This window comes from Hemitrygon akajei, chromosome 20, assembly GCF_048418815.1.
Source record: "Hemitrygon akajei chromosome 20, sHemAka1.3, whole genome shotgun sequence".
NCBI lineage: Eukaryota > Metazoa > Chordata > Chondrichthyes > Myliobatiformes > Dasyatidae > Hemitrygon > Hemitrygon akajei.
In genome coordinates, this window is record NC_133143.1 from 50,121,818 (window position 1) to 50,145,900 (window position 24,083).

Genomic DNA, 24,083 nt, shown 5'->3' on the forward strand with positions numbered 1-24,083 from the left:
CTGAAAGCGGCCACACAAGTAGACAAGGTGCTGAAGAAGACACTTAGCATGCTGTCCTTCAGTCAGGGCCTCAAGGAGTAGGACATTATGTTGTTATACGTCAATGTCTCTCCTTTGAGGCAGCATTTGGCATACTGTGTACAGTTTTAGTCACCCTGTTATAGGAAAGACATTGCCAAGCTGGAGAGGGTACAGAAGAAATTAACAAAGATGCTATCTGGACTAGAGGACACGAGTTATGGGCAGAGGATGTTGAGTCTTTATTTCTTGGAGCGTAGGGGAATGAGGGGTGATCTCATCAAAATTTATGAAATCACAAGGTGTATGGATAAGGTGGATGATCATAGTCTTTTCCCCAGGGTTGGGAGCCCAAAACGAGAGGGTGCTGATACAAGCTAAAAGGGAAGAGATTTAAAAGAGACCTGAGAGGTAACTTTGTTACATAGAGGGTAGTGAGTACCTGGAATGAGCTGCTGGATGAAGTGTTTGAGGTAGATATAATTGCAACATTTAAGAGACATTTGGGTAGTATATGGAGAGGAGGGGCTTGGAGGGCTATGGACCAGACATAGGCAGTTGGGACTAGCATCTGTGGCTGCGCAGATCAGTTAGACCAAAGGACCTGTTTCTCTTCTGTGTAACTGAATGACTCTAGGTTGGCATCACTGCAGGGTTCTTAATAAAACAAAAGATCTGTTTTACCCCCAAGGCTTGTGGGCTGGGTGTTCAGCTTTGGTGAGTGGCAGTGAATGCATGCACGTGTATTGGCTGTCACTTGGAACCAAAGTGGGGGGGACGAATAACTGGTGGCCATCTATTACAGCTGCTGTTTTAGGTGAATTTAAAATGAAATACAATATAGTGACATTTTCTCATCCAGACTTACTACTGAAGAGTCTGACTTGCCGCTGGTCTAAAGAGATACTTGGAAAAAGATACTTGTTGCATCCAGCAATATTATTTGATAGGAAGAATTAAGAATGTCATGATACCTAATGCTCAGTGCACTGAGGATCCCTACAGTCCTCTCAGCTTCATTCCCCAAGATGGGAGGGGATTTTTGCCTCAGAGTTGTACACTTCAATGGGGAATGTCACTCCACTCACAGCACACAATCTCAGATGACGGAGGCAAATGCTATTGGTTTAAACTTTTGCCTCCACTGAAATCACCAGCAGACACAGTTTGCCTTTCAGTTACATAGAAGCATAGAAAACCTACAGCACAATACAGGCCCTTCGGCCCACAAAATTGTGCTGAGCATGTCCCTACCTTAGAAATTACTAGGCTTACCTATAGCCCTCTATTTTACTAAGCTTCATGTACCTGTCTAAAAGCCTCTTAAAAGACCCTATCGTATCCACCTCCACCACCATTGCTGCAGCCCATTCCATGCACTCACCACTCTCTGAGTAAAAAACTTACCCCTGACATCTCCTCTGTACCTACTCCCCAGCACCTTAAACCTGTGTCCCCTTGTGGCAACCATTTCAGCCCTGGGAAAAAGTCTCTGACTATCCACACAATCAATGCCTCTCATCCTCTTTCGCTCCAAGGAGAAAAGGCCAAGTTCACTCAACCTATTCTCATAAGGCATGCTCCCCAATCCAGGCAACATCCTTGTAAATCTCCTCTGCACCCTTTCAATGGCTTCAACATCCTTCCTGTAGTGAGGTGACCGGAACTGAGCACAGTACTCCAAGTGGGGTCTGACCAGGGTCCTATATAGCTGCAGCATTACCTCTCGGCTCCTAAATACAGCTTGAGGATACAGCTTACAAACACAGCTGGAAATCACAGTGGGAGCACTTACAGTACGTCTGGACCAAGTCTCCTTTGCCCAGAGCAAGACTAAACTCCTAATTTGAACTGTAGTCCCTAAACAGATAGCACTTACATATTTATTTAGAGATACAGCACAGTAACAGGCCCTCCTTACAAGGCCCAACAAGGCCGCACCATACAGTTACGCTCCTGTGACTAATTAACCTACTAGCCCTTTAGAGAGTGGGAGGAAACCCACAGGGTCACAAACGAAAACTTACATACTCCTTAGAGACAGCGACGGAATTGAACCTGGTCGCTGCCTCTGTAAGTAGTGTTACGCCAACTGCCACGCTTCCATACTACAAAGTTTGATCTCATTTTCAGTGCAAGAAATGGTTTAGCTAAAGAATGTTTCATCCCTGTGAGCATTTTCTGAACATCCACTTGATTATTTTTCCACTTGGAAAAAGTGGAGTAGGAAGTGATTTGCTTGCATGTAGTATTGTTAAAAATTTTAAACTTTGGCGTTTACACATGGCTTACTGTTATTCTCCGAGCAGTGCTGAATTTCATTAATTAGAGAAGGCATGAGGCTGTTTTTTTGGCCTGGGTTAGACTTTGGTTTTACTGGGAATTGTTTGTTTAAATGCAAATATTGGGATCTGTGCTATTCTTCAGCTCACCACGCCTCCCCCCCCCCCCCCCCCCCAACTCAGAGCACTGTTTCTGAGATAGTTCCTGAGTCTTTTGGTTATTATAGACAGAGCATCTTTCATAGGTCGCAACAGTCTCCTTGTAAATGCTGGGATGAGCAACTGGGGCAGGGAAAATTATTTAATGGAGTGGGGCTGAAGATGTTGCTTTCATTTGAATATGAGTTGGACTTTTCGGTCTAATGTTGGAGCACCATTGGGCTGTTTTGGCCTTTAGTAGTCTGATCTGGATGGATGTTATCTACAGATGTACGGAACACAAGCTGAGAGGTGGTTTTGGTCTGATCAAACTGTATTTAATCAACATGAAAACAATGAGCCTCGAATGTTGTTTTTCTACGTATTTGCCTCCAATCTAGTTTTGCTTCAATGGGTGCACAATACAAGAATTAATAAGGATTTAAACTTGCCCTGCCAATTTCAACTGACCTGAATTATATTTACTTATTGTATTTTTTACCTGTTTACAGTTACAGAAGAATCTAAACAAAGTAGCCGTGTACCAGTTCAAATCAAGGTTTTGGACGTCAATGACAACGCACCAGAATTTCCAAAGGTTTATGAGACGTTTGTATGTGAAAATGCAAAGGCTGGCCAGGTAAGCTGTTTTAATTGCTTCCATTTTATTTTATTTGCACAATTTGACAACTAGTGAACAGGAATACAACATAATAGGAGCAGGAGAAGGTCACCTAGCCTTGCCAAGTCTGCTGCACCTTTCAAGTCTTCATGGAGAATCTGCCCCATCCTTAACTTCTCCATTGAGCTGATTTTCTCTGAGACCTCAATTTATTGATTCAAGAATAACTATTTACAAAGTGTAATGAACATAGTAAAAATGCCCTTCACAAGAAAGTAGTCAAATATTTTGACACCAAGTCACAGAAGGAGGTATTTGGATAGATGACTAGAAGAATGGCCAGAGGGGGTGAATTTTAAAAAGCATATTAGAAGAAGAAAGGGAGATTTAAGGAAGTAATTTTGGATTTAGGATTTTGGCCACTAATCTTTGAGTGATCAAGTCCACAAGAGTGTGCCAATATTACCTGTTTGGACCTGCCCTGCTATCCAATGTGATCATGGCTAATTCTGTGCCACATCCCCATATTCTCTGTTATTTCTCATGACCAAGTTTCCATCAGACTCAGCTTTGAATGTACCCGTTGACTAACCATCTACAAGCACAAATTTCTCCTCACCTTGGTCCATTATTCCAAGATCTAAATTCCCTAGCTTGAGGGGAGAACATTTCAATACACACACCGTCAATTTCTCTTGTAAACTTGCAACTCACCAGGAGTGCTTTAGTGGTGTCAAATCCCGGGGGTTAATTCGGCATTCGCAATTGTTTCAGCAGCTGAAAAACTAAAACTGAAGGGAAGAAGTGGGGGTCCTAGATTTCTTGCCATTCCATCAAGCTGCCTGTTCTCAGAAGTATTTACTACACTTCACTCGAGCTGTCCTATCAACACACACTCACTCTGCTGGAGGAACTCAACAGGCTAGGCAGCATCTATGGAAAAGAGTAAACAGTCGATGTTTCAGGCTGAGACCTTTCATCGGGACTGGGAAGTTAGAGTAAGAAGGTGGGGCAAAGGAGGAGGAAATACATGGTGGCAGGTGATAGGTGAAACTGGGAGGGGGGAAAGGTGAAGTAAAGAGCTGAGAAGTTGTTTGGTGAAAGGGATAGAGGGCTGGAGAAGGGGGAATCTGATAGGAGAGTGTAGAAGATGATGGAAGGGAAGGAGGAGGTGATGGACAGGTGAAGAGACAAGGTGAGGGAAACAGGAATGGGGAATGGTGAAGACTGGAAGTTGAGAAATCACCCTCTGGTGCTCCTTATAATTCCCTTTCTTCCATGGTCTATATTCTTCTATCAGATTCCCTCTTCACTAGCCCTTTATCCTTTGCACCAATCAACTTCTCAGCACTTTACTTCACACCCCACCCCCCTCCCAGTTTCACCTATCCCCTGCCACCTTGCCCCCCTCCCCCCACCTTCTTACTCTGACCTCTCCTCTTTCTTTCCAGTCCTGATTAAAGATCTCGGCCTGAAACACCAACTGTTTACGCTTTTCCATAGAAGTTTCCTGACCTTCTGGAGTTCCTCCAGCATCTTGTGTGTGTTGCTTTGGATTTCCAACATCTGCAGATTTTCTCCTACCGTTCAGTCTACACCCCTTATTTCAGTCCCTTTTTAAATCTGCCCTATCGGGTAGGGAACTCCTTCCTGAAGCTGAAGATGGGTCTCAGTTAGACATCTCAGTGTAACCTTACCACATCATTAAAAGAAGTTTATGTGTTTTTAAGTAGATTTAAGTGGAACACTGAGATAACGTTTTTATCTCTGTAATATAAAAGCAGATGGTCAGGATGATTGGCTGTCTAGATACATTTTCCTTCACTTGTACAAAATGGTTGAAATTCTGCATGTAACTACATGTTAGTGCCAAATCTACTATAACCCAGTGTGTAATGCCCTCAAATTGAATTTCATAAAGTCAGCTAAGTTAGCATACGTTCAACATTTTCCTAAATTTTCCATTGTGGGATTGTTACAAGCAACATTGCAAAAATTTAAAAATCTATTTGTTGTATATTATCCACTGATATGGCCAATCTGTCCTGAACATCTTAAACGGACCCTGCATTAAATCTGCATCTACCATTTCCTGCTGGCTCATTTCACTCGCACCACCCTCAGAGTGAAGTATTTCCCCCTCAGGTTCCCCTTAAATATTTCATCTTTCACCCTAAATTTATGATGTCTAGTTTTAGTCTCACCCAACCTGACAGGTAAAAGCCTGCATGCATTCACCCTGTCCGTACCTCTCATAATTTTGTGTAATTGGATAGTATTCCTGGTGTATTGATCCCAGGATGATAAACAATGACAATCTCTTCATGTCAAGACAGTGTTTGACTTTGAAATGTTGGTGGCATACTTGTGTATTTGATTCATTTATCTCTCTGGGACACCAGTGTTGACTGATAAGTTACAGTTATTCTCGGCGAATACCCCAAAGATGTGTACACCACGTTATCACTCTCTAAAGTTGTCCTAAAATTCCATGAGATGTGCATGTAAAATCCTACTCTGCCAGCAAATGATTGCTGGGCATGTTACTAGGAAACTCAGCAGCTATCGGAAGAATGCCAAGGGATATTTCCCCCCTACCTGCACCGCTGTACCAAGCAGACTGCTCCTGGGAAAAATCTGAACGAAAATTTCCTGACAGTGCTGCCTAAAGTGTTAGCCAAGACCATGAGTTCAAATTCCAGTATTAACCAGTACTTCTGGGTATACACTCAGTAATAGTATCTATTTTTATCTGAGGCTATGGGTTTATGATAGCTCAACAAATCTCATTTTTATTACAGGGGATTATAGGATTTTTATTGATGTTTTAGGGATCCATTATTGTCTGATTTTCATCCACTCTGTGTGTAAACCATTATTCAGAAACTCTACTCCGTATGTTACCTTAAGCTAGAACTGATCTCGGGTCACTTTGAAGAATGGGCCAAGATCCAATTCAGTACCTTAAATACACGGGCGAGAAATTCATCCTTGTTTGTACACACAGTGTCCCGCTTGGTAGCGCAATAATATCAGCGCCGGACTCCGGAGCGAAGGTTCCCGAGTTCGAATCCAAGTCAGGTTGAGCATCAAGCTAGCAACTCGGCCTCGTAAAAACAAGAATAGCTTGCTACAGAAACACTATCATGACGGTGCCCCAATAACTCCACTGCCGAGTCAAGGGCTATTCTTCTTCTTCTTTGTACACACAGTGACCACTTTTATATCCAATAAGCCAGTCAATCTGGCAGCAACTCAATGCATAGGAACATGGCAAAATGATCAAGAGGTTCAATTGTGCAGACCAAACTTCAGAATGGGGAAGAAATGTGATCTATGTGACTTTGACCATGAAATGATTGTTGGAGCCTGAAGGGGTGGTTTCAGTATCTCAGAAACTGCTGATCTCCAGAGATTTTCACACAAAATGGTCTCTAGAATTTATAGAGAATGGTGTGAAAAACAAAAAAAAAAGATATCCAGTGTGTTGCATGCCTTAAGGTCGGTGAAAATGCCTTATTAATGAGAGAAGTCGGAGGGGAATGGTCAGACTGGTTCAAGCTGACAGGAAGGGGACAGTAACTTAAATAACCACATGTTACAACAGTGCAGAAGAACATCTCTGAACACAAAATACATTGAACCTTAAAGTGGATGGGCAACAGCAACACAAGACCACAAACATACACTCAGTGGGTACCTTATTAGATAGATAGATAGACACTTTATTGATCCTAAAGGAAATTACCGTGTCACAGTAGCATTACAAGTGCATAGACATACAATTAGAGAATAATATTATAAAAAAGTTACCTTAAAAATAAGATGTACAAGATTTCCAAATTCACACTGATAAGATTTATCAGTGTGAATTACCGTAAGAAGCAAGAATTACCGCAATATTATACAGTAATTGGTATACATTCACACCGTCCAGATGAGAAGTGATGGTAGTATTGCACAGGGTGTCCGTGCTGGCAGGGTGCAGTAAACAGAGGTTAATAATTGTCTAATGGGAGGGGTCACCACTTTGCCAGCTATAGGTTGACTCATGAGATATCTAATAACAGGAGGACCTAATAAAGTGGCCACTGAGTGGACGTACTACATTTGTAATGAGATAGCAGTAGCAAGTTGAGCTCTACTTCTGAAATTTGGCTCCATTGAAGGCAGTTGACGGAGGATGAATTTATATCAGATATTTCATTACTGAGCCTGTTAAAATTTGAACAATCCAAAAATGAATATTTTTAATATGCCATGCTAATATACGAGCCTTGTGAATTATTTATAAAAGCATTCCATTCCTCTGATTTTATTATTTCTGTCTATCTTGCTATCATTCCAGTCCACTCCAGGCAGTCTAACTTCTTCCCCCACAATTCTAATTCTAATCTTATATGAGGAAACTCTAGCCAGGCCACTGTAAAATGTATCAGACTCTGCACCCACACACTTAGGGAAGAGAATAACAAGGCTTTGTAGCTTAAAAACAGCACAGTAATCCACTAAATTCTTCTATCTTATTTAAAATATCTTTGGGTATAGTCTTTGCTAATAATTATATTAGCTTACTAGGTGACTGACACCTGGTCCAGCAAATCCTTCATTGAAATCTCCTCAGCTTTGTTCCAAATGCCTTCTTGGTCATGTCTGTTCTATCTCTGTATTCTCATCAGAACCTACAACACTCTGCCCTCTTGTATATTTTGGGATTCTATAACTGGCAGCCGTGCCTCCAGCCACCTGGCTCGTAAATCACTGAAGCTCCTCCCTATACCTCTTTGGTTTTCTACATCTCATTCCTCATTTAATAAAACCTTGGGTATATTTATAGTGGCGGTGGATAGGTTCCTGATTTGCAAGGGCATCAAGAAGTTATGGGGAAGAGGCAGGAGAAAGAGGTTGAGAATAAATCAGCCATGAATGAATGGCAGATCAGACTCAATGGACTGAATGGCCTAATCCTACTCCTATGTCTTTTGGTCTTAAAACCTATCAATTTAATCAAGTCTCCATTCTAATATCTCCCTATGTGTCAACTTTTCTTATCAATCACATAAAGACCTTTGGGATATCTTACTATACTATGAGTATCAATAGAACTACATATATGGAAGAAACCATTACAACCATGAGCACAGAAGTTCAAAGTATACTTATTAACAAAATATGTATACAGTATTCAACTTTGAGATTAGTCACATTATAGGCAGTGACAAAAAAAACCCAAAATAACCCATAAAAAGGATTGACAAATAACCACTGTGTGGAAAAAGAGAAAAGCACAAATTGCGCAAACAATAAAAGTAAGGAAACAGCATTTGAAACAAACGTGAGTCCTCAGACACGAAGCCTGGAACAGTTGAAGCAGGCCACAGCCTCATTCTCAGATCAATGCTAAGCGGAGTAAACATTGCAGAGCAGTAAGCAGGACACAGTAAAACTGTTAATCCTGCATGCTCAGGCTGTTAGTGGTGCTGGAACAGAAGATCTACTGGACTATTAGACGTTACTAATAAGCCAACAAACTTTTAATTCACTTTTTCAAAGGTGTCACAAACTAGAATAATTCATTTACTGACAAACCTGGTTAGTTTAGAAGGAATGAGTGGCGAAGAGGCCCCAGAAACACGGCAAACACAACCAAGTTTCTTGGTGAGTGTACGGGAATGAATGGGGAGGGTAGAAATGGGGGCACCAATAAATGGGCACCAGAGCTCTGATGAACAAATGGGAGACAATGGAATTGGGTTCCCAGGAAGTGGACAGGGATCGCAGCAATCGTCACTTAGAAATTTGGATAGGTAGATTGCAAAATATTGGCATTTACTTTATTTACGTGACTCGATTACTGTTCTGGCTTTGTTTGTACATAATATTGTACCCAAATACCACCTGAATGCTGGTTACATTGAGTTTTATATTTATTTAACACAGCTGATCCAAACTATCAGCGCTGTGGATCAAGACTCCCCACCAAGTGGGTCCAGGTTCTTCTTCAGCTTGACTCCAGAAGCTGCTAATAACCCTAACTTCACAGTCCAGGATAATGAAGGTATGAATTCAGCTCCGTTGAAACCTGTCACTGATATTTCTTGCATGTCGTCTGAAAACACTCAGAAAGGTTTAAAGCTTAAAAGAAAAGCACTTAGTGGGAATTCCAACTAATTATATTCAACTTAATGTATCACAACTGGAATTAAGAATGAACAGATGCTGGAGTAAGATGGTGGATTGTAACCTGTTTTTGTTTGTATCACTGCAAATCACTATGACCATTTTCATATCTGCTATCTTCAGTAGTGACTACTATTTACAAAATGAGTTCTTTTTAAAGCAAGCCCACCTGTGTCAGTTGTCAAACCTTGAATGGCAGCTGGAATAAGAGAAATTTTTTGCTTAGGAGCTTGGTGCATTTGAGTGGGCCTGATAAGGATTGTAAGCGCCAGGTTATTCAAACTTCTTCACCTGCGTCTGTCAGCTTTCTGCATAATCAGAAGGGATGCGGTACAGAGATGCTCGCTAGTGTTTAAGCCAGACTTTTAAACACACGCCACAGCTGATGCTGCTGCACTTCAGTGTACTTTATTGTTCTGCCAGTGGCAAAGCTTCACACACCACTGCTCTCATTGGGGCCTCCAAGCAGAAGGCCAAATGTAGATAAGAGTTAGCTGCCATCCAAAGTAGCAGGTCTTTGCAAAGCATTTAGCAGGCAACCATCAATCTGCCGCTTGGCTGTTAGTACCCCAAGTACAACCTGCTGCAGGCTTTTGACCAGTTTCATTAAATTCCCGAGATTAAAGTCACAAGACCACTGACCTGGTTTTGGTTGATTCTCATCCAGTGTAGAAAATAGGAAAAGAAGGGACTTCTTTACTGTTGCAACTGGTTCATGTTGTTGATTTACTGAAACGCCAAATGGGGCCAACTCTGTTGAAAGCCACATCCAAAATAATTACTCAAACCCACAGAAACATATGTCTGAGGAACTGCTCCCCCCTTCATCCGCAAAGCTATCCACCACTGACATGCTAACATTAAGATCTTAGTACAAATAGCATGCAGCAAAACAAGCTTGTTTTCCTTTTGCGATGAATAATGTTTTACTTTCTATTGTTTTAATTAATGGAAGCAAAGTGTTAGGAACTCACCATAAATTATTCTCATTAAGATTAGTGTTTCCAAAAAGGAAAATTCTTCTTATGAATTTGGCATGTTTCGTATCTTTGAGTACACCAAGCTATTGCTGTATATTTGGAGTGTAGTACCTGTTGTAATGTAAAAAATACTCAGCAGCCAATATACACGCAGCAGGATTCCACAAAACGACAAAATAATTGTTGAAAATTTGTTTTTATTTGAACAATTCCATGCCAAAATTATCTCCCTTCCTCCTCTTCAAGGTAGTTCCATTGGATGTTTTACTTCCAACAGAGAGCAGATGCGTCCTCAATTTGACATCTATTTTGAAAGTTGTTGTGGCCCTCCCTCACTCATGCACATAAATATTAGGTGTTCCTATCTCAAGAGTCAGATTTGAAGCTAAAATCTCTTCTGGACCTGCGGGTGAGAGACAGAATATAAAATACTGCAAAAGTACAAGGAATGTGAAGAATCAATTTCATTTAATTGGCAGTATCTGTAATAAATCGTTAAATAATATCAAAGCACATCACCAGAGGTGAGATATCACCTTTAGTTTCTCAATGATAAATTATTCTATTACGTGATACTCAAGTTAGTCGTGAAACAAATAGACGAAAGATGAAGAAATTAAGATGGCAGGATAACTGGGTGACGATACTCACTGACTTTATAAACGCCCAAGCTTTAAGACCATAATATTCAGTTAACTACTCTTAGACCATCCCATATTAATATATACTAAACACAAGAGATTCTACAGATACTGAAAATTCAAGCAACACATACAGAATGCTGAAGGGATGCAGAAGATCAGGCAGCATCTATGGAAATGAATAAACAGTTGACATTTTGGGCTGAGACCCTTCTTTAGGACTAGAAAGTAAGGGGGAAGAAGCCAGAATAAGATGGTGCGGGTAGGGGAAGTAGTAGTAGTAGGCTTCCGTTCATCTCAATAGACCATGGATTTGCACCTTGTAGAGTTTCCAGGGCACAAGCCTGGGCAAGATTTTTTTCATGGAAGACTGGCAGTTGCCCAAGCTGCAAGTCTCCCCTCTCCATGCCACCAATGTTGTCCAAGGGGAGGGCATTAGGACCCATACAGCTTGGCACCGGTGTCGTTGCAGAGCAATGTGCGGTTAAGTGCCTTGCTCAAGCCAAGGCTTGAACTAGCGACCTTCAGATAACTAGACGAACGCCTTAACCACTTGGCCACTCACCAACACAAAGGGGAAGTAGTACAAGCTAAAATGTGATAGGTGAAGACAGGTGGGTGGGGCAGAAGAAGGAATCTAATAGGAGAAGAGGGTGGACCATGGCAGGAGGGGAGGTGATAGGCAGGTGAGGAGAAGAGAAGAGGTGGGAAGGGAGCCAGAGTGGGGAATTGAAGATGAGGGAAGGGAGAAGCGGAAAATTAACTGAATTTGAAGAAATTCATGTTCATATCATCAGGTTGGAGGCTACCCAGATGAGGTTCCTCCCCCAATGTGAGAGTGGCCTCATAGTAGCAGAATTGGAGACCATAGATCGACGAGTCGGAATGGGAATGAGGATTGTAATTACAATGACTCGCCACCAGGAAATCCTGTTTTGTGTGGATGAAATGAAGATATTCAACAAGGCAGTCCCTCAATCTTTGTTGGGTTTCACCTTTGTAGAGGAGACCGCATCGGGAGCACTGGGTGCAGTAGACAACCTCAACAGATTTGCAGGGGAAGTGTTGCTTCACCTGGAAGGACTGTTTGGGGCCCTGAATGGAGAAGAGGGAGGAGGTGAATGGACAGGTGTAGCACTTCTTCCCTTGCAGGGCTAAGTGTTAATATACAGTACACTATATTGGATTAGATTAGTCTTACGATACACATAAATCTCAGTTTACCTATTTGTATGTAGAACATTCTTGGCTTTCCTATTATAAAATACATAATGTCAGTGAGTTTTAAATTACAGTGTTTTGCTATAACAGCAGGTTCATTGATCATGAAAATATAACAGGTTTAAACATTCTAGGTAAATATTGGGCTATTTATTATCGGGACATGTATGATAAAATATAATTCATATGGAAATGAGGCAGAGTTTATTCTTAGCATCAGAATAATTAATTTCAGCCTTTAAGAATCTTCCAGTTGTGCCCTTTATTAATTCCCAGACCAGCCTTATGCCAGCTTTCACACAAAGAGCAACAGCTGGTCTGAGGTGAACTCTCACCATTGTGACTCTCAGTTCAGACTTTTTAAAATATAAATCTGACTCCGCTGGCATATGCAAAGTGCAGTTCATAAACAGCATGCCAATAGAGAACTTGGGAATTGAACTGAGAACGTCAAACATGTTTCAGCAGTTTTCTACAGAGAGCGAAGCCGTGGCGGAGAGCAATCCTTGTTTTTCAGTATGTGCAAATACAATATGTAAAACTAGGATGATGTTAATCATTATGACAAAATCCTGGGTTATAATCCACCTTGTTTTTATTGGAAGATTTCTTGTACAAATTACACCTTTCAGCCAATTTTGGACATGCATGAAATCTCCAAAAATGGTTGGAGGGTTAATTTGTACAAGAAATAGCTAATTAATTATTTTCACAGATTCAGAGAAATTCTTCAAACCACATCATTCTATTAAGAATGGAAGACATCAATTTTGCAGTTTTCCCACTCTCGAGAACTCCATGGGAAACAGTATATTATGTAGTTTCTCTGATAATTCCAATGATTTTCATTGGGACATTGGGAAAACTACTCTGGAATTTGAAGGACTAAATCTCCAAATCTACAGAACAGACATGGGTGATACACTTTGTACCTCAGGTGATAAATTTGATTTGAACACTTATCCAACACAGAGTTGTCAGTAAACGGAGTGAGCGTCAGAGGAGGTGCTGGAGGCAAGACCAGTCACAATATTTAAGAGGCACCTGGACAGGTACTTGAGTGAGACGAACACAAGTATTGAATGTAGACAAGTGGAATTCATATAGATAGGCAAGGTTGCTGGTATCGATGCAATGAGACAAAGCTCCTTTTTTGTCCTCTATGACTTTATCACTTTTAACTGGCCCTCTTGAGAGACATATGGTAGCCTGTCCATGTAATTTCCTGGAAGGAGAGAGCAGCCTGACCCATTCCATTGTGTGAAAGTATACACTTGCCAGGCCAAATTGCCTGTATTGAGAAGTATATCACCATTATAACTCTGCACAAAGAAAATGCTTCTGTTCACCAGGAATCGTGTCCTTAGATTCTACTCTTTCTAGTCTTTATTCTTCATTTTACAAAAGGAATATTAGGGAACATCATTGTGATTCTAATAGTTTATTGTCATGTCTATTCTAACAGAAATGTAATTTTTTGAACAGGATCAAATTTATTGAGTTCTTCACACTATAAAGCTGTTATCCTTACCTCAGACCATTTATCTTGCATTAACCTGATGGAAGGTTGAAAGATGGCAGATAAGACAGCATTCCTATGATCCCTGAGGCACAAAGGCATACCAAACAATAAATATAAGTTTCATGGGGATAGCTTGTTAATCATTTGTCTTTTTCAGTGTTTGTTTTGCCCTCTTGTGAAAGGGGCTGGGAGAAAGAGACAACAATAACTGCTTGATTCTTTCCTATTCAATATTATTTTTTCAGATAACACAGCAGGGATTCTCACCAGGAGAGGAGGATTTAGCCGTCAAGAAATGAACACCTACCTTCTGCCAGTTTTCATTTCTGACAAGGAACATCCTATTCAGAGCAGCACCAATACCCTTCTGATTCGAGTGTGTGCCTGTGATAGTGATGGCACCATGCAGTCCTGCAATACTGAAGCTATAATCCTTCCTCCTGGGCTCAGCACTGGAGCCCTCATCGCCATTCTGCTGTGCATCATTATTCTGCTCGGTGAGTTATTTTTTAATCAGTCACAATTTCATTTCAATTTATTGTCTGCTTCTGCCCATCATCATGAACCAGTGGGGTACATTTGCAAGAGAATACTGAAGAACAGTGCTGAATGTCTGAACTGACAATGTTGACTGACAAAGGGCAGTCGACTTAGCAAAATTTATTTGACCACCTGAGGTATACAGAGTGCTGCTAAAAATGTCAGGGGAAGATTAAAGAAAGGCTGACGTGTGACAAACCATGTCTAGGCATTTTTCCATTCAACATCACCTAACTAACTGAAAGCAAGAAGATTATGGGAGGGCAATGGTTGGCTATTAATTTTACAAACAGTATTGTAAATGTAGTTACAAGCTTTCTTCTAATCAGGAAATGAAGTGAAAATAAAGAATGTAGGAAATCTCCCTAAAATGCTGCTGTTGCATAGTAACAAGAAGGTACATTGAGTTTTTAATTTAACATTTTCCTGTCATGAGGAAAATTAGATTATACTTATTACCCAATGCCAGATCACATTACACCATGGAGCACACAACTGAATGGCTTGTTACAAGAATCATCCTTTGTAATAATGATCAGGGAGGCACAGGGAGAATCTGTAATTACCGATGGGTACCTTTGGCTCAACGGAAGAACACATAAACTTACATACCAAATATCTGTGTGTTCACCTACGATGTTCTCCTGACATTCCATGAACAGTCAAACAATAGAAACCGTAATAGCAGTTAAAAAGACGTTCTGGCTGCTGGCTGCGTGTTCCTCATGGTCCCATTCGGAACCTCCATATGTTTGTGGGCCACCTTACATCCGTGATGGTGAACGTCCTGCGGAGTCATTGTTATCTTGTATGTGAAAACTTTCGCTTTTATACTCAATCCTTACCAATTCAAATATTGCATTCCAGTGTCACTGGCTGTAGGCCATGTGCCTGACCTTTAAAACCTTTTTATTGGCTCTGCTCCAGTCCAGCATCCGCTTGTTGCCCTCTTCCCAGCAAGTGACAATCGGTAATTTATGGCTTAGCTCTCAGTCAGCGACCAGCTTGAATCGTGCAGAACAGACACAGACCCCAGCAGTCAAAACCCTGCATGTTATATCCAACCAAAGAACACCTCACAAATAAGTTATTTGCAAATGATCTCTAGTCTGGCAAATTACCTGAGGCATCATTGTGTCTACTTTAAAACACTGATCAAGCCAAGTGACTTTAGCTCACAAAATGGAGAACACAGTCTCTTCATAAAATGGCAGCCTCCATCTCCTGCCTTATGGCAAAGACAAAGGCAATTGATCTGTCTGCTTCCACTGTCCTTGGTTCATTTGAATTCACTGATTTGTAGACTGAAGTTCTTTCTGGTCAACAGCGTATACACCATACAATATGTTCCACTGGAGTTTGCCCTCATCTTTCCCTAGTCTCCCTGGGTATCTGTTCCTCAATGTCCTGGAAGCCATTGGTGGGTGGTGGGGGGAGGGGCAGTAGTATAATCCCATCAGAATGCTTGCACCTTTTTATTAAGTTCTACCATTAGACACACTGTGTGAGCCCTTCACTTTAGCCCCTCTGAGTGTAGCTGTGATATTGTCCTTCCACCTCCTTCTCTGTCTTTTCTAAATCATTGAAATCCTGGAACATTAAGCTTTCTTTCCTGTCCCCTTATCAACCAGGTTTGTTATGGCCACTTGCAGGGAACAATATCCTTGTGCGCAGTTTTGCTAGAACTGTTGGGGGGGTGGGGGGGGGCAGGTGGTTTAAACTAATCTGGCAGGGTGATGAGAAACTGAGTGATAGAGACAGTTGGGATACAAGCATGTAGTGAGACTGTCAGGACAGACAGGCAGGTGATAGGGCAAAATTGCTGTCAGTGGGATGAGTTGCAGTGTAACGGGACAAAATCAAAAAGGGTGACAAATACAGAACTGAAGGTGTTATATTTGAACACATGAAATATACAGAATAAGGTGGATGATCTTGTAGCACAATTAGAGATTGGAAAGTATGACATTGTGGGCATCACTGAGTTGTGGCTGAAAGAAAATTCTAGCTGGGAGCTTAACATTCAACGATACGGATTGTATCAAAAGGACAGACAGGAAGTCAGAGGGGGAGGTGTGGCTCTTGGTAAAAACTGAAATCAAATCATTAGAAAGAGGTGACATAGGATCGGCAATTGTAGAGGTAGTAATGGGGGACATAGAAATGGCGGACAAACTGAATAAGTATTTTGCATCAGTCTTCACCAGCAGTATGCTGGAAGTTTGAGGGTATCAGGGGGCAGAAGTGAGTGCAGTTGGGGAAGGTGCTTGGAATGTTGAAGTTTGAAGATAGGGAAGTCACCTGGACCAGACGGACTACACCACAATGTTCTAAAAGAGGTGGCTGAAGAGATTGTGGAGATGTTAGTAATGACTTTTCAAGAATCACTAGGTTCTGGAATGGTTCTGGAGGACTGCAAAATTGCAAATGTCACTCTTCAAGAAGAGAGGGAGGCAGAAAAAAGGAAGTTATAGGCCAGTTAAATGGACCTCAGTTGGTGTTGGAGTCGATTGTTCAGGATGAGATGTTGGGCTACTTGGAAGACTTGGCCAAAGTCTGCATGGTTTCCTTAAGGGAAAATCTTGCCTGACAAATCTGTTGGAATTCTTTCAGGAAGTAGCAAGTAGGATAGACAATTGAGAGTTGGTGGATGTCGTGTAGTTGGATTTTCAGAAGGCCTTTAACAAGGTGTCACACATGTGGCTGCTTGGCAAGATTAGAGTCCATGGTATCACAGGAAAGATACTAACGTGGATAGAGCTTTGACTGGTTGACAGGAGGCAAAGAGTGGGAATAGAGGGAGCCTTTTCCGATTGGCTGATGGTGATTAGTGGTATTCCACGGGGGTTGGTGTTGGAACCGATTCTTATTACATTGTATGTCAATGATTTGGATGATGGATTGATGGCTTTGTGGCCAAGTTTGCAGATAATACAAAGATAGGTGAAGGGTCAGGTAGTATTGAGGAAGCAGTGAGGCTGCAGCAGGGCTTACACAGATTAGGAGAATGGGCAAAGACATAGCAAATGGAATGGAGAGTCGGAAAGTGTACGGTCATGCACTTCGGTAGAAGGAAAAAAAGTATACATTATTTTCTAAATGAGGAGAAAATTTTAAAAATCTGAGGTGTAAAGGAACTTGGAATCCAAGTGCAGAATTTCCTAAAGATTATCTTTCAGGTTGAGTCAGTGGTGTGCAAGGCAAAAGCGACATTAGCATTCATTTCAGGAGGACTAGAATATAAAAGCAAGAGTATAATACTGGGGCTTTATAAGGCACTGGTGAGAAGTTTTAGGCCCCTTATCTAAGAAAGGTTGTGCTGACAATGGAGTGGATTCAAAGAACATCCACAAAAATGATTTTGGGAATGAAAAGCTTATCATATGAGAGCATTTGATGGTTCTGGGTCTGCACTCACTGGATTTTAGAAAAATGAGAGGGATCTCATTGAAACCTATCAAATGTTGAAAGGCCTAGATAGAGTGGATATGGAGAGAATGTTTCCTATAGTTGGGGAGTCTAGGACCAGCAGGGATAACCTCAGAATAGAGAGCTTTATATTTAGAATGGAGATGAAGAGGGATTTCTTCCACCAGAGAGTGGTATATCTGTGGAATTCATTGCCACAGCAGGTTGTGGAAGCCAGGTCATTGGCTGTATTTAAGGAGGAGGTTGTTAGATTCTTGATAAGTCTGGATATGAAAGGTTACAGGGAAAAGGCAGGAGACTGGGGTTGAGAGGGAAGTGGATCAGCCATGATCAAATGGCAGAGCAGGCTTGATGGGCTGAATGTCTAATTCTCCTATGTCTAAAAAACATCATTGTACCATCTATTATGTTCTAGGTTGATAACCTTTTCCATAATACTCCTAACTTTAAGATACACACATGCTTCAACCTGTCTATCCCATTATCTTACTCCTACCTGTTCTTACTGGTCATGACACCTATTTTCCTTCAATCCTTCCACCTCCTGATCTGGTGCACTGGTTGCCGTCCCCTGGCAAACTACTTTAAACCCTTTTGAGTAGAACTAATGAACTTCCCGGCCAAGAAGTTGAAGTCACTCCCATACAAGTCATCCCTACCCCAGAAGAGGTTCCAATGATCTAAGAATCTGAAACCCTGCTCAGCCACTCATTCACCTGTTCTGTCTTTCTGTCTTAGCGCTCACTATCATGTGACAGCAGAAATACTCCAGAAATGTCTACCTTTCAGGTCCTGCTCTTTGGTTTCTTTCCTAACTCCCTATACTCAATGCGCAGGACGTCGTTGCACTTTCTACCTACGTCATTGGTTTCAATATTCCTCCTCCTTCCCCTCCCCATCCTCCTCCTCCTCTCGCCATCTTCCTCACTCCCCTCCTCCTTCCCTCTCTCTCCTCCCCCTCTGCCTCATATTATCCTATTCCACAGCCTTTTTCCACGTGCAGGTTTTATAAACGGAACTAATCCTATTTTCTGATTTTCAGTTATTGTGGTGCTCTTTGCCGCCATGCGAAAGCAGAGGAAAAAGGAACCTCTTATCATTTCCAAAGAGGACATCCGAGACAACATCGTCAGCTACAACGATGAGGGTGGTGGTGAGGAAGACACCCAAGCTTTCGACATCAGCACACTGCGGAATCCTGAGGTTATCGAAGACACACAGTTACGGAGGGATATCAAACCCGAGAACTTCCTTCTACCTCGGCCAAACCCCCCAATACCAGACAACACCGATGTCAGAGATTTCATCAATCAGAGGCTAAAGGAGAATGATACAGATCCCAGTGCCCCTCCTTATGATTCTCTAGCAACATACGCCTATGAAGGGAATGGTTCCATAGCAGAATCGCTCAGCTCCTTGGAATCAGTTACCACAGAGACAGATCAAGATTATGATTACTTGAGTGACTGGGGACCTAGGTTCAAAAAACTGTCAGACATGTATGGCGGAGATGACAGTGACAGGGACTCTTAGCGACAAAAATCATTCCCTTCAGTTCAGCTTTCAACAGAACAGAGTATTGCTGTGTAAACATGCGGGCCAGTACTTTCTCCAAAATCTATCTCACTAAAACATTTATTGTGTACTGTTGGACTTTTATTCCATATATTCATGGCTTCAGAATGGTTCCAGTGTGAAAAGTGTGTAACTTTTGCTTCATTTAATGAGCATTCCCAAGAAGGCAACTCTATGAGAATTTATACTTTAACTCTATGCCTACACGACCCACTGTTGCACTAGTGGAGACACATGTTATATTGATCATTTTGTTTCTAAAATAGAAATAATTCACAGGTATTATTGTCTACACAGAAGAATAGAAAATGTAATAAAATAGGGATGTGCGCAGAACAAGATCTTAACAACAGCCAGGGGTAGATTTGGATGGTTTGGAGGATTCAGGTTGGAGGCAGGCATTAGACATGATCATTGATTCTTGTTTTCTGGGTTCAAAACTGACTTTTGCCTCTCATCTCTGGTCCCAAATTACATGGAAACCATTTACAGGAGTGGCAGGCAAGCAAAAAATATCAACTCGATTGGGAAACCCAATAAAATGTGCAACAAACCAACAAGCACTTTCCTAAGAAATGAAAAATTATGGGTGTACCACTGAACAAGACTTGGTCTAATAAAAGGCCCGGGATCTATCCCAGGTTCACAGTCTTAGACCTGCAAGCCTGCTGGCCAGCACATCCCTTTGGTGAATTTAGTGAATTAGATGTTTGAGCTGAACGTGTGGTCAAGTCAACTGTTTTCTTTCACAATGTACTGTACTGTAATTTAGATTCAATATACACTGATGTATACATATTGTATGCAGAGCTGTATTATGTAGTGTGGATGTAAATCACTACAGGTGCATCTTAAAACTAAGTTAATTGGCTGGATGTAGTGGACAGTTTGAAGTGCAGCAGATTTGAGCTGCAAAGTTAACCTAATGACATAAGGTTCCCATTTAGTTTACTACCTAAAACGTTCACCTCCTGTTGTAAAACTAAGAATCGGGTCAGAATTGCAGATTCCCAAGGAAGCACCAATGATTCGACTTGAGCACGCTTACCTGTGGACTGGAGGAGACATCTTTCATTGAATGCTCCACTCCTAATGGCCAATGTAAAGTTAGTCTGAACGGGCCCTTTCGTTGGACTTGTCACCATAAATCGTCACAGCGGCATCTTCTCAAAGGCCAGCAAAATTATCCAATAAATTCACTCCATCTTCGTTACTGCAAAACCTAAGCAGCGCTCTGGTGTTTACAAAGCATCAATAAATGGAGTTCTGTCAAAAGGGGATTCAATAAATATAATTTAAATTCTTTAAAACCATCTATCCTGTTTGCAACATCCATCAGATAAGTGGATGACGATGTAAATCTCATCTTTGATACAAGGGGAGCAGAAGCCCAAGTGACCCTTTGCTGAAATTTAGATTTTTTTTTGCAATCTGAGATTGTGGTGATGGACAGACCACGGAAAACATTTCAGACCACTTGCTGTTTCAGAAGGAACCACTCACAGTTTGGAAATTTGCCAAGCTTACAGCTTTGCATTGGCCCTGCCTTTGCAATGTGTAAGATTGACATTTGATTGAGGGATAGAAAGAGGGAAGAACTGCGGTTCCCTTTAAGGGCAAGTCCACAGGAGCTCTGACTCCCAAACTAACCAAACCTTTAAGGATGCAATATAAATTTATAAAATCTCTTTTTCACTTTGAATTAGCCTGATGCCTAAATTGGGAAATGTTGATCAAGGAACCAAACCAACATCTCCTAGCTGATTTGCACCTAACAAAACTGAAATGTCACCAGGTTTTCATTAAGATGCACAAGTGCTCACATTCTGTGAGCGTGTTCTGGAGGTTTTCCTTGCCAGTGCAAATGATAAGATGGTTCTGTTGGAACCACTTGGAAATGTAAGTGGCGATTTTCTGAAGTGAACATTCAAAAAAGTAATTTATTATTCTGCATTCGAAACATAATAGAATTTCAGGGGATTACTGCAGAAAAAAATAATGATGATTTTTTTTCCCATGGAGACAAAATATAACCGTGGAAATTGAACTTGATGGGATTATTAATGGGATGTGGAAATGTTAGGCATATTTCAAATGTCATTTCAATGTGGACCCAAAGATCCATTGTTTCTTTTCACATTGTTTCAATTTAATGTTCCAGATTTCTAGTAACTAGAATTTAAAGGTACACACCTTGTTAATGTACTGCACTTTTGTGAAAGGATTCCTACAATATTATGATTTTACTTAATCTATGTAAATCTGAAAGATAAGGCTTCTCTTCTGCAATATCACTGCCAGCTTCTTTGACTCAGCTTAGGTTGAACATTTTGGGCTTTTGTGCGAGATAAAACCGATGGACAAGAATCTAGAGTCTACTTTGACAGAAATGATACACAAAAAAAGCAGCTTCAAGAAATCCCATAATTGAAATCAGAGTTGAACAATGGGCACCCAAAACTTCTGGTGTCCAGTCTGAGAATTGCATCAGCTCTACTGAAGCCCAGATCCTCAACCTCCAACCAAGAGAAGGAAACTCAAACACGACTCAGAGGCACTCAGCAGAATCTCTATCAGCAAGTTCCCAAGGCAAAATATTTCATGTCTACCAAAGGAAAATTACCCAGGGGACCGAGAGATATAATTAGGGGTTAGCCATTAAGAAACCATGCTTACACAAGGTGGGGGATTGTAGTGGATGGAATAAAAAAAACGGGGGAAAAAAACCCTACCAACTTTCCAGTAGGCATGCTGTTTACATATTTCATGCTAAAATATTTCATAAATATTCAAATTGGATTCATTGACCAATTACACTCTATGAACATTTTGATCAACTGAGGTAACTGAGATTACATACATTCTGGATCCATTTGTTCTATTTCAATCATACATAAAGAAACATTTTTTAAGTTGAGTGTTACTTTAAAATCCATAACTGTACTCATTGTCCAGTTTGGATTAGCTTAGACAATCTTAACAATTAATTAACATTTTGGCTCATGAAATTTTGAGAGACTTTTTTGTTTCACTTGGGCACTGAATATTTTAAATCTATTCAGTCAAAGACAGAATAATCCAATAATAAGAGTATTTTAAATCTTCTGGCACTTGAAAAAAATCAATTTCTTTCCATCAATTTAGCATCCATTATGAAGAGATTATGCGAAGAGAAGTTGATGTCCGGCTGTGGAAATTATTAGACCACAAGAACATAAAAAAGGAGCAGAATTAGGCTATTTGACCAATCGAGTCTGCTCCACTATTTTATCATGGCTGATCCATTATTTCTCTCAGCCCCAGTCTGCTGCCTTTCCCCCATATTCCTTCATGCCTGACCAATCAATTTGTTATTCTAACAAATGCGTAGTAATGTTATGATTTCACTCACTTTAGGTGCCATCGAATTCAATTATTTAACCAATGTGAAGACTTACCTATATAATCTAACATGCTTAAGAAACAACACAGGTGTAAGACCCAAATCACCAACTGGTTTGAGGCTAAATGGGCCAGTGAGTAATAGAAATGAGGAAGGTTATTTTGAAAAGTCATCGACCTGTAATATTAACTCTACTCCTCCCTCCAAAGATGCTACCCATGCTGCTAAATATTTGCAGCATTTTCTGTTTCTATTACTCAACTTAAGGTTAAAGTGAAATACCAAAGGACATCTGTATTACAAAGTACGTCAGTTGGGCAGAAAAAAAATCCTTGGCCTTTTGCTTCAAGCATACAAAATAGAGGTGGTCCCAAGATTTGGTTCCATTGATTTCAATTCAAAACAAGATTACTCACATGCATCATAACATCATGTGCATTTAGAGCGAGTGATGGATCAAGAATCTCTACCCCAGTTTCCCAGGATGGGAGATAAATGAGGGGAGGGGGAATGACAGTAACTTCTCATATGCTACATCTTCATCTTCTATATATTCATTTTTGCATGATTAACTCCTATCCGTTTTAAATCTTAAACTCAAGTTTTTTTTTAAAATCACTAACCCAGTCAGATGTCTTTTGATAGTATTGACCTGCCAGTTTAAATAACGTTGTGGCTATTAATATTAATGTGAAATATTTCAATGTGGCTGGGCCAGTTTGTACAACTGAAAATAGCTAATGCCAATGAAGGATCCTTGCTTATGTTTCTGATTGATACCTGCTTTTTTTATGATTTCAAGATCTGCAAAAATAGTCACTGTTAGCAGCATCTGTATGTTTAGCAAATGGAAGAAAATCTGAGTCATTTTCTTTTGCTAAGTAACATTTTGTACCAGGATTATTTATATGATACTATTCAATAAAATGTTTTTATGTATGGATACAGCCTTGGCAAATATTTGATTAATTTACTGTAAATGTGGTTTTAATCTTATCTCCATACTAGAAGACTGTACATTGCCTAGGGTGAGGTTTAACTTTCATGCTACACTGTTGTAATTAGCCATTTTTATCATCTCAGAAATGGAGGCTAATTAGAAAGGTGGCTAAAAGGTGTTGCAAATGAATTCTAAACATCTACAGTCTTCAGATGAAGTTTTAGTAGTACAGTACAGAGAGATTGAAAGGAATAGCAGTAGCTTAGAAGTGTGCAGATGTGACAGTCAATCCTTTTTCAATGTGTGTTCATTTCTATTGCTCGCTGCTGGGATTACGTCAAAGATAGAGTCCATGGGATATCTTACCTCCAGCTGTTTGACAGTTAAATAAAATGCTTTTTGAGCTTTTTTTTTCAAATAAGTAGAGAACGAGCTAAAAAATACACAGAGAGATCATATACAGGGCTGTCCATTAATGCACTGAATTGAATTAGGATGACAATGACCGACTTCAGCTGCAGACTCATTCTTCAAACCTCTAAACTTTGTTCCCTTCATCGTAACTCCTAATCCCGATACTCCATCCTGAAATTTCTAAACAGGACTCAGCATT

General features: G+C 40.6%; 1 protein-coding gene across 4 annotated transcripts in view; it reads left to right on the plus strand.

Annotated features, from left to right (window-relative positions):
* LOC140713767 (cadherin-6-like) overlaps positions 1-23,473 on the plus strand; it is a 213,570-nt gene extending 190,097 nt beyond the window's left edge. For all 4 annotated transcript variants that reach the window (XM_073024272.1, XM_073024268.1, XM_073024269.1 and 1 more), the window contains exons 9-12: positions 2,951-3,078; positions 9,001-9,118; positions 13,850-14,101; positions 18,616-23,473. In XM_073024272.1, the coding sequence (XP_072880373.1) occupies positions 2,951-3,078; positions 9,001-9,118; positions 13,850-14,101; positions 18,616-19,106 (989 nt within the window). In that variant the 3' untranslated portion in view covers positions 19,107-23,473. The remainder of the gene's footprint in view (positions 1-2,950; positions 3,079-9,000; positions 9,119-13,849; positions 14,102-18,615) is intronic.
* The last annotated feature ends 610 nt before the right edge of the window (positions 23,474-24,083 follow it).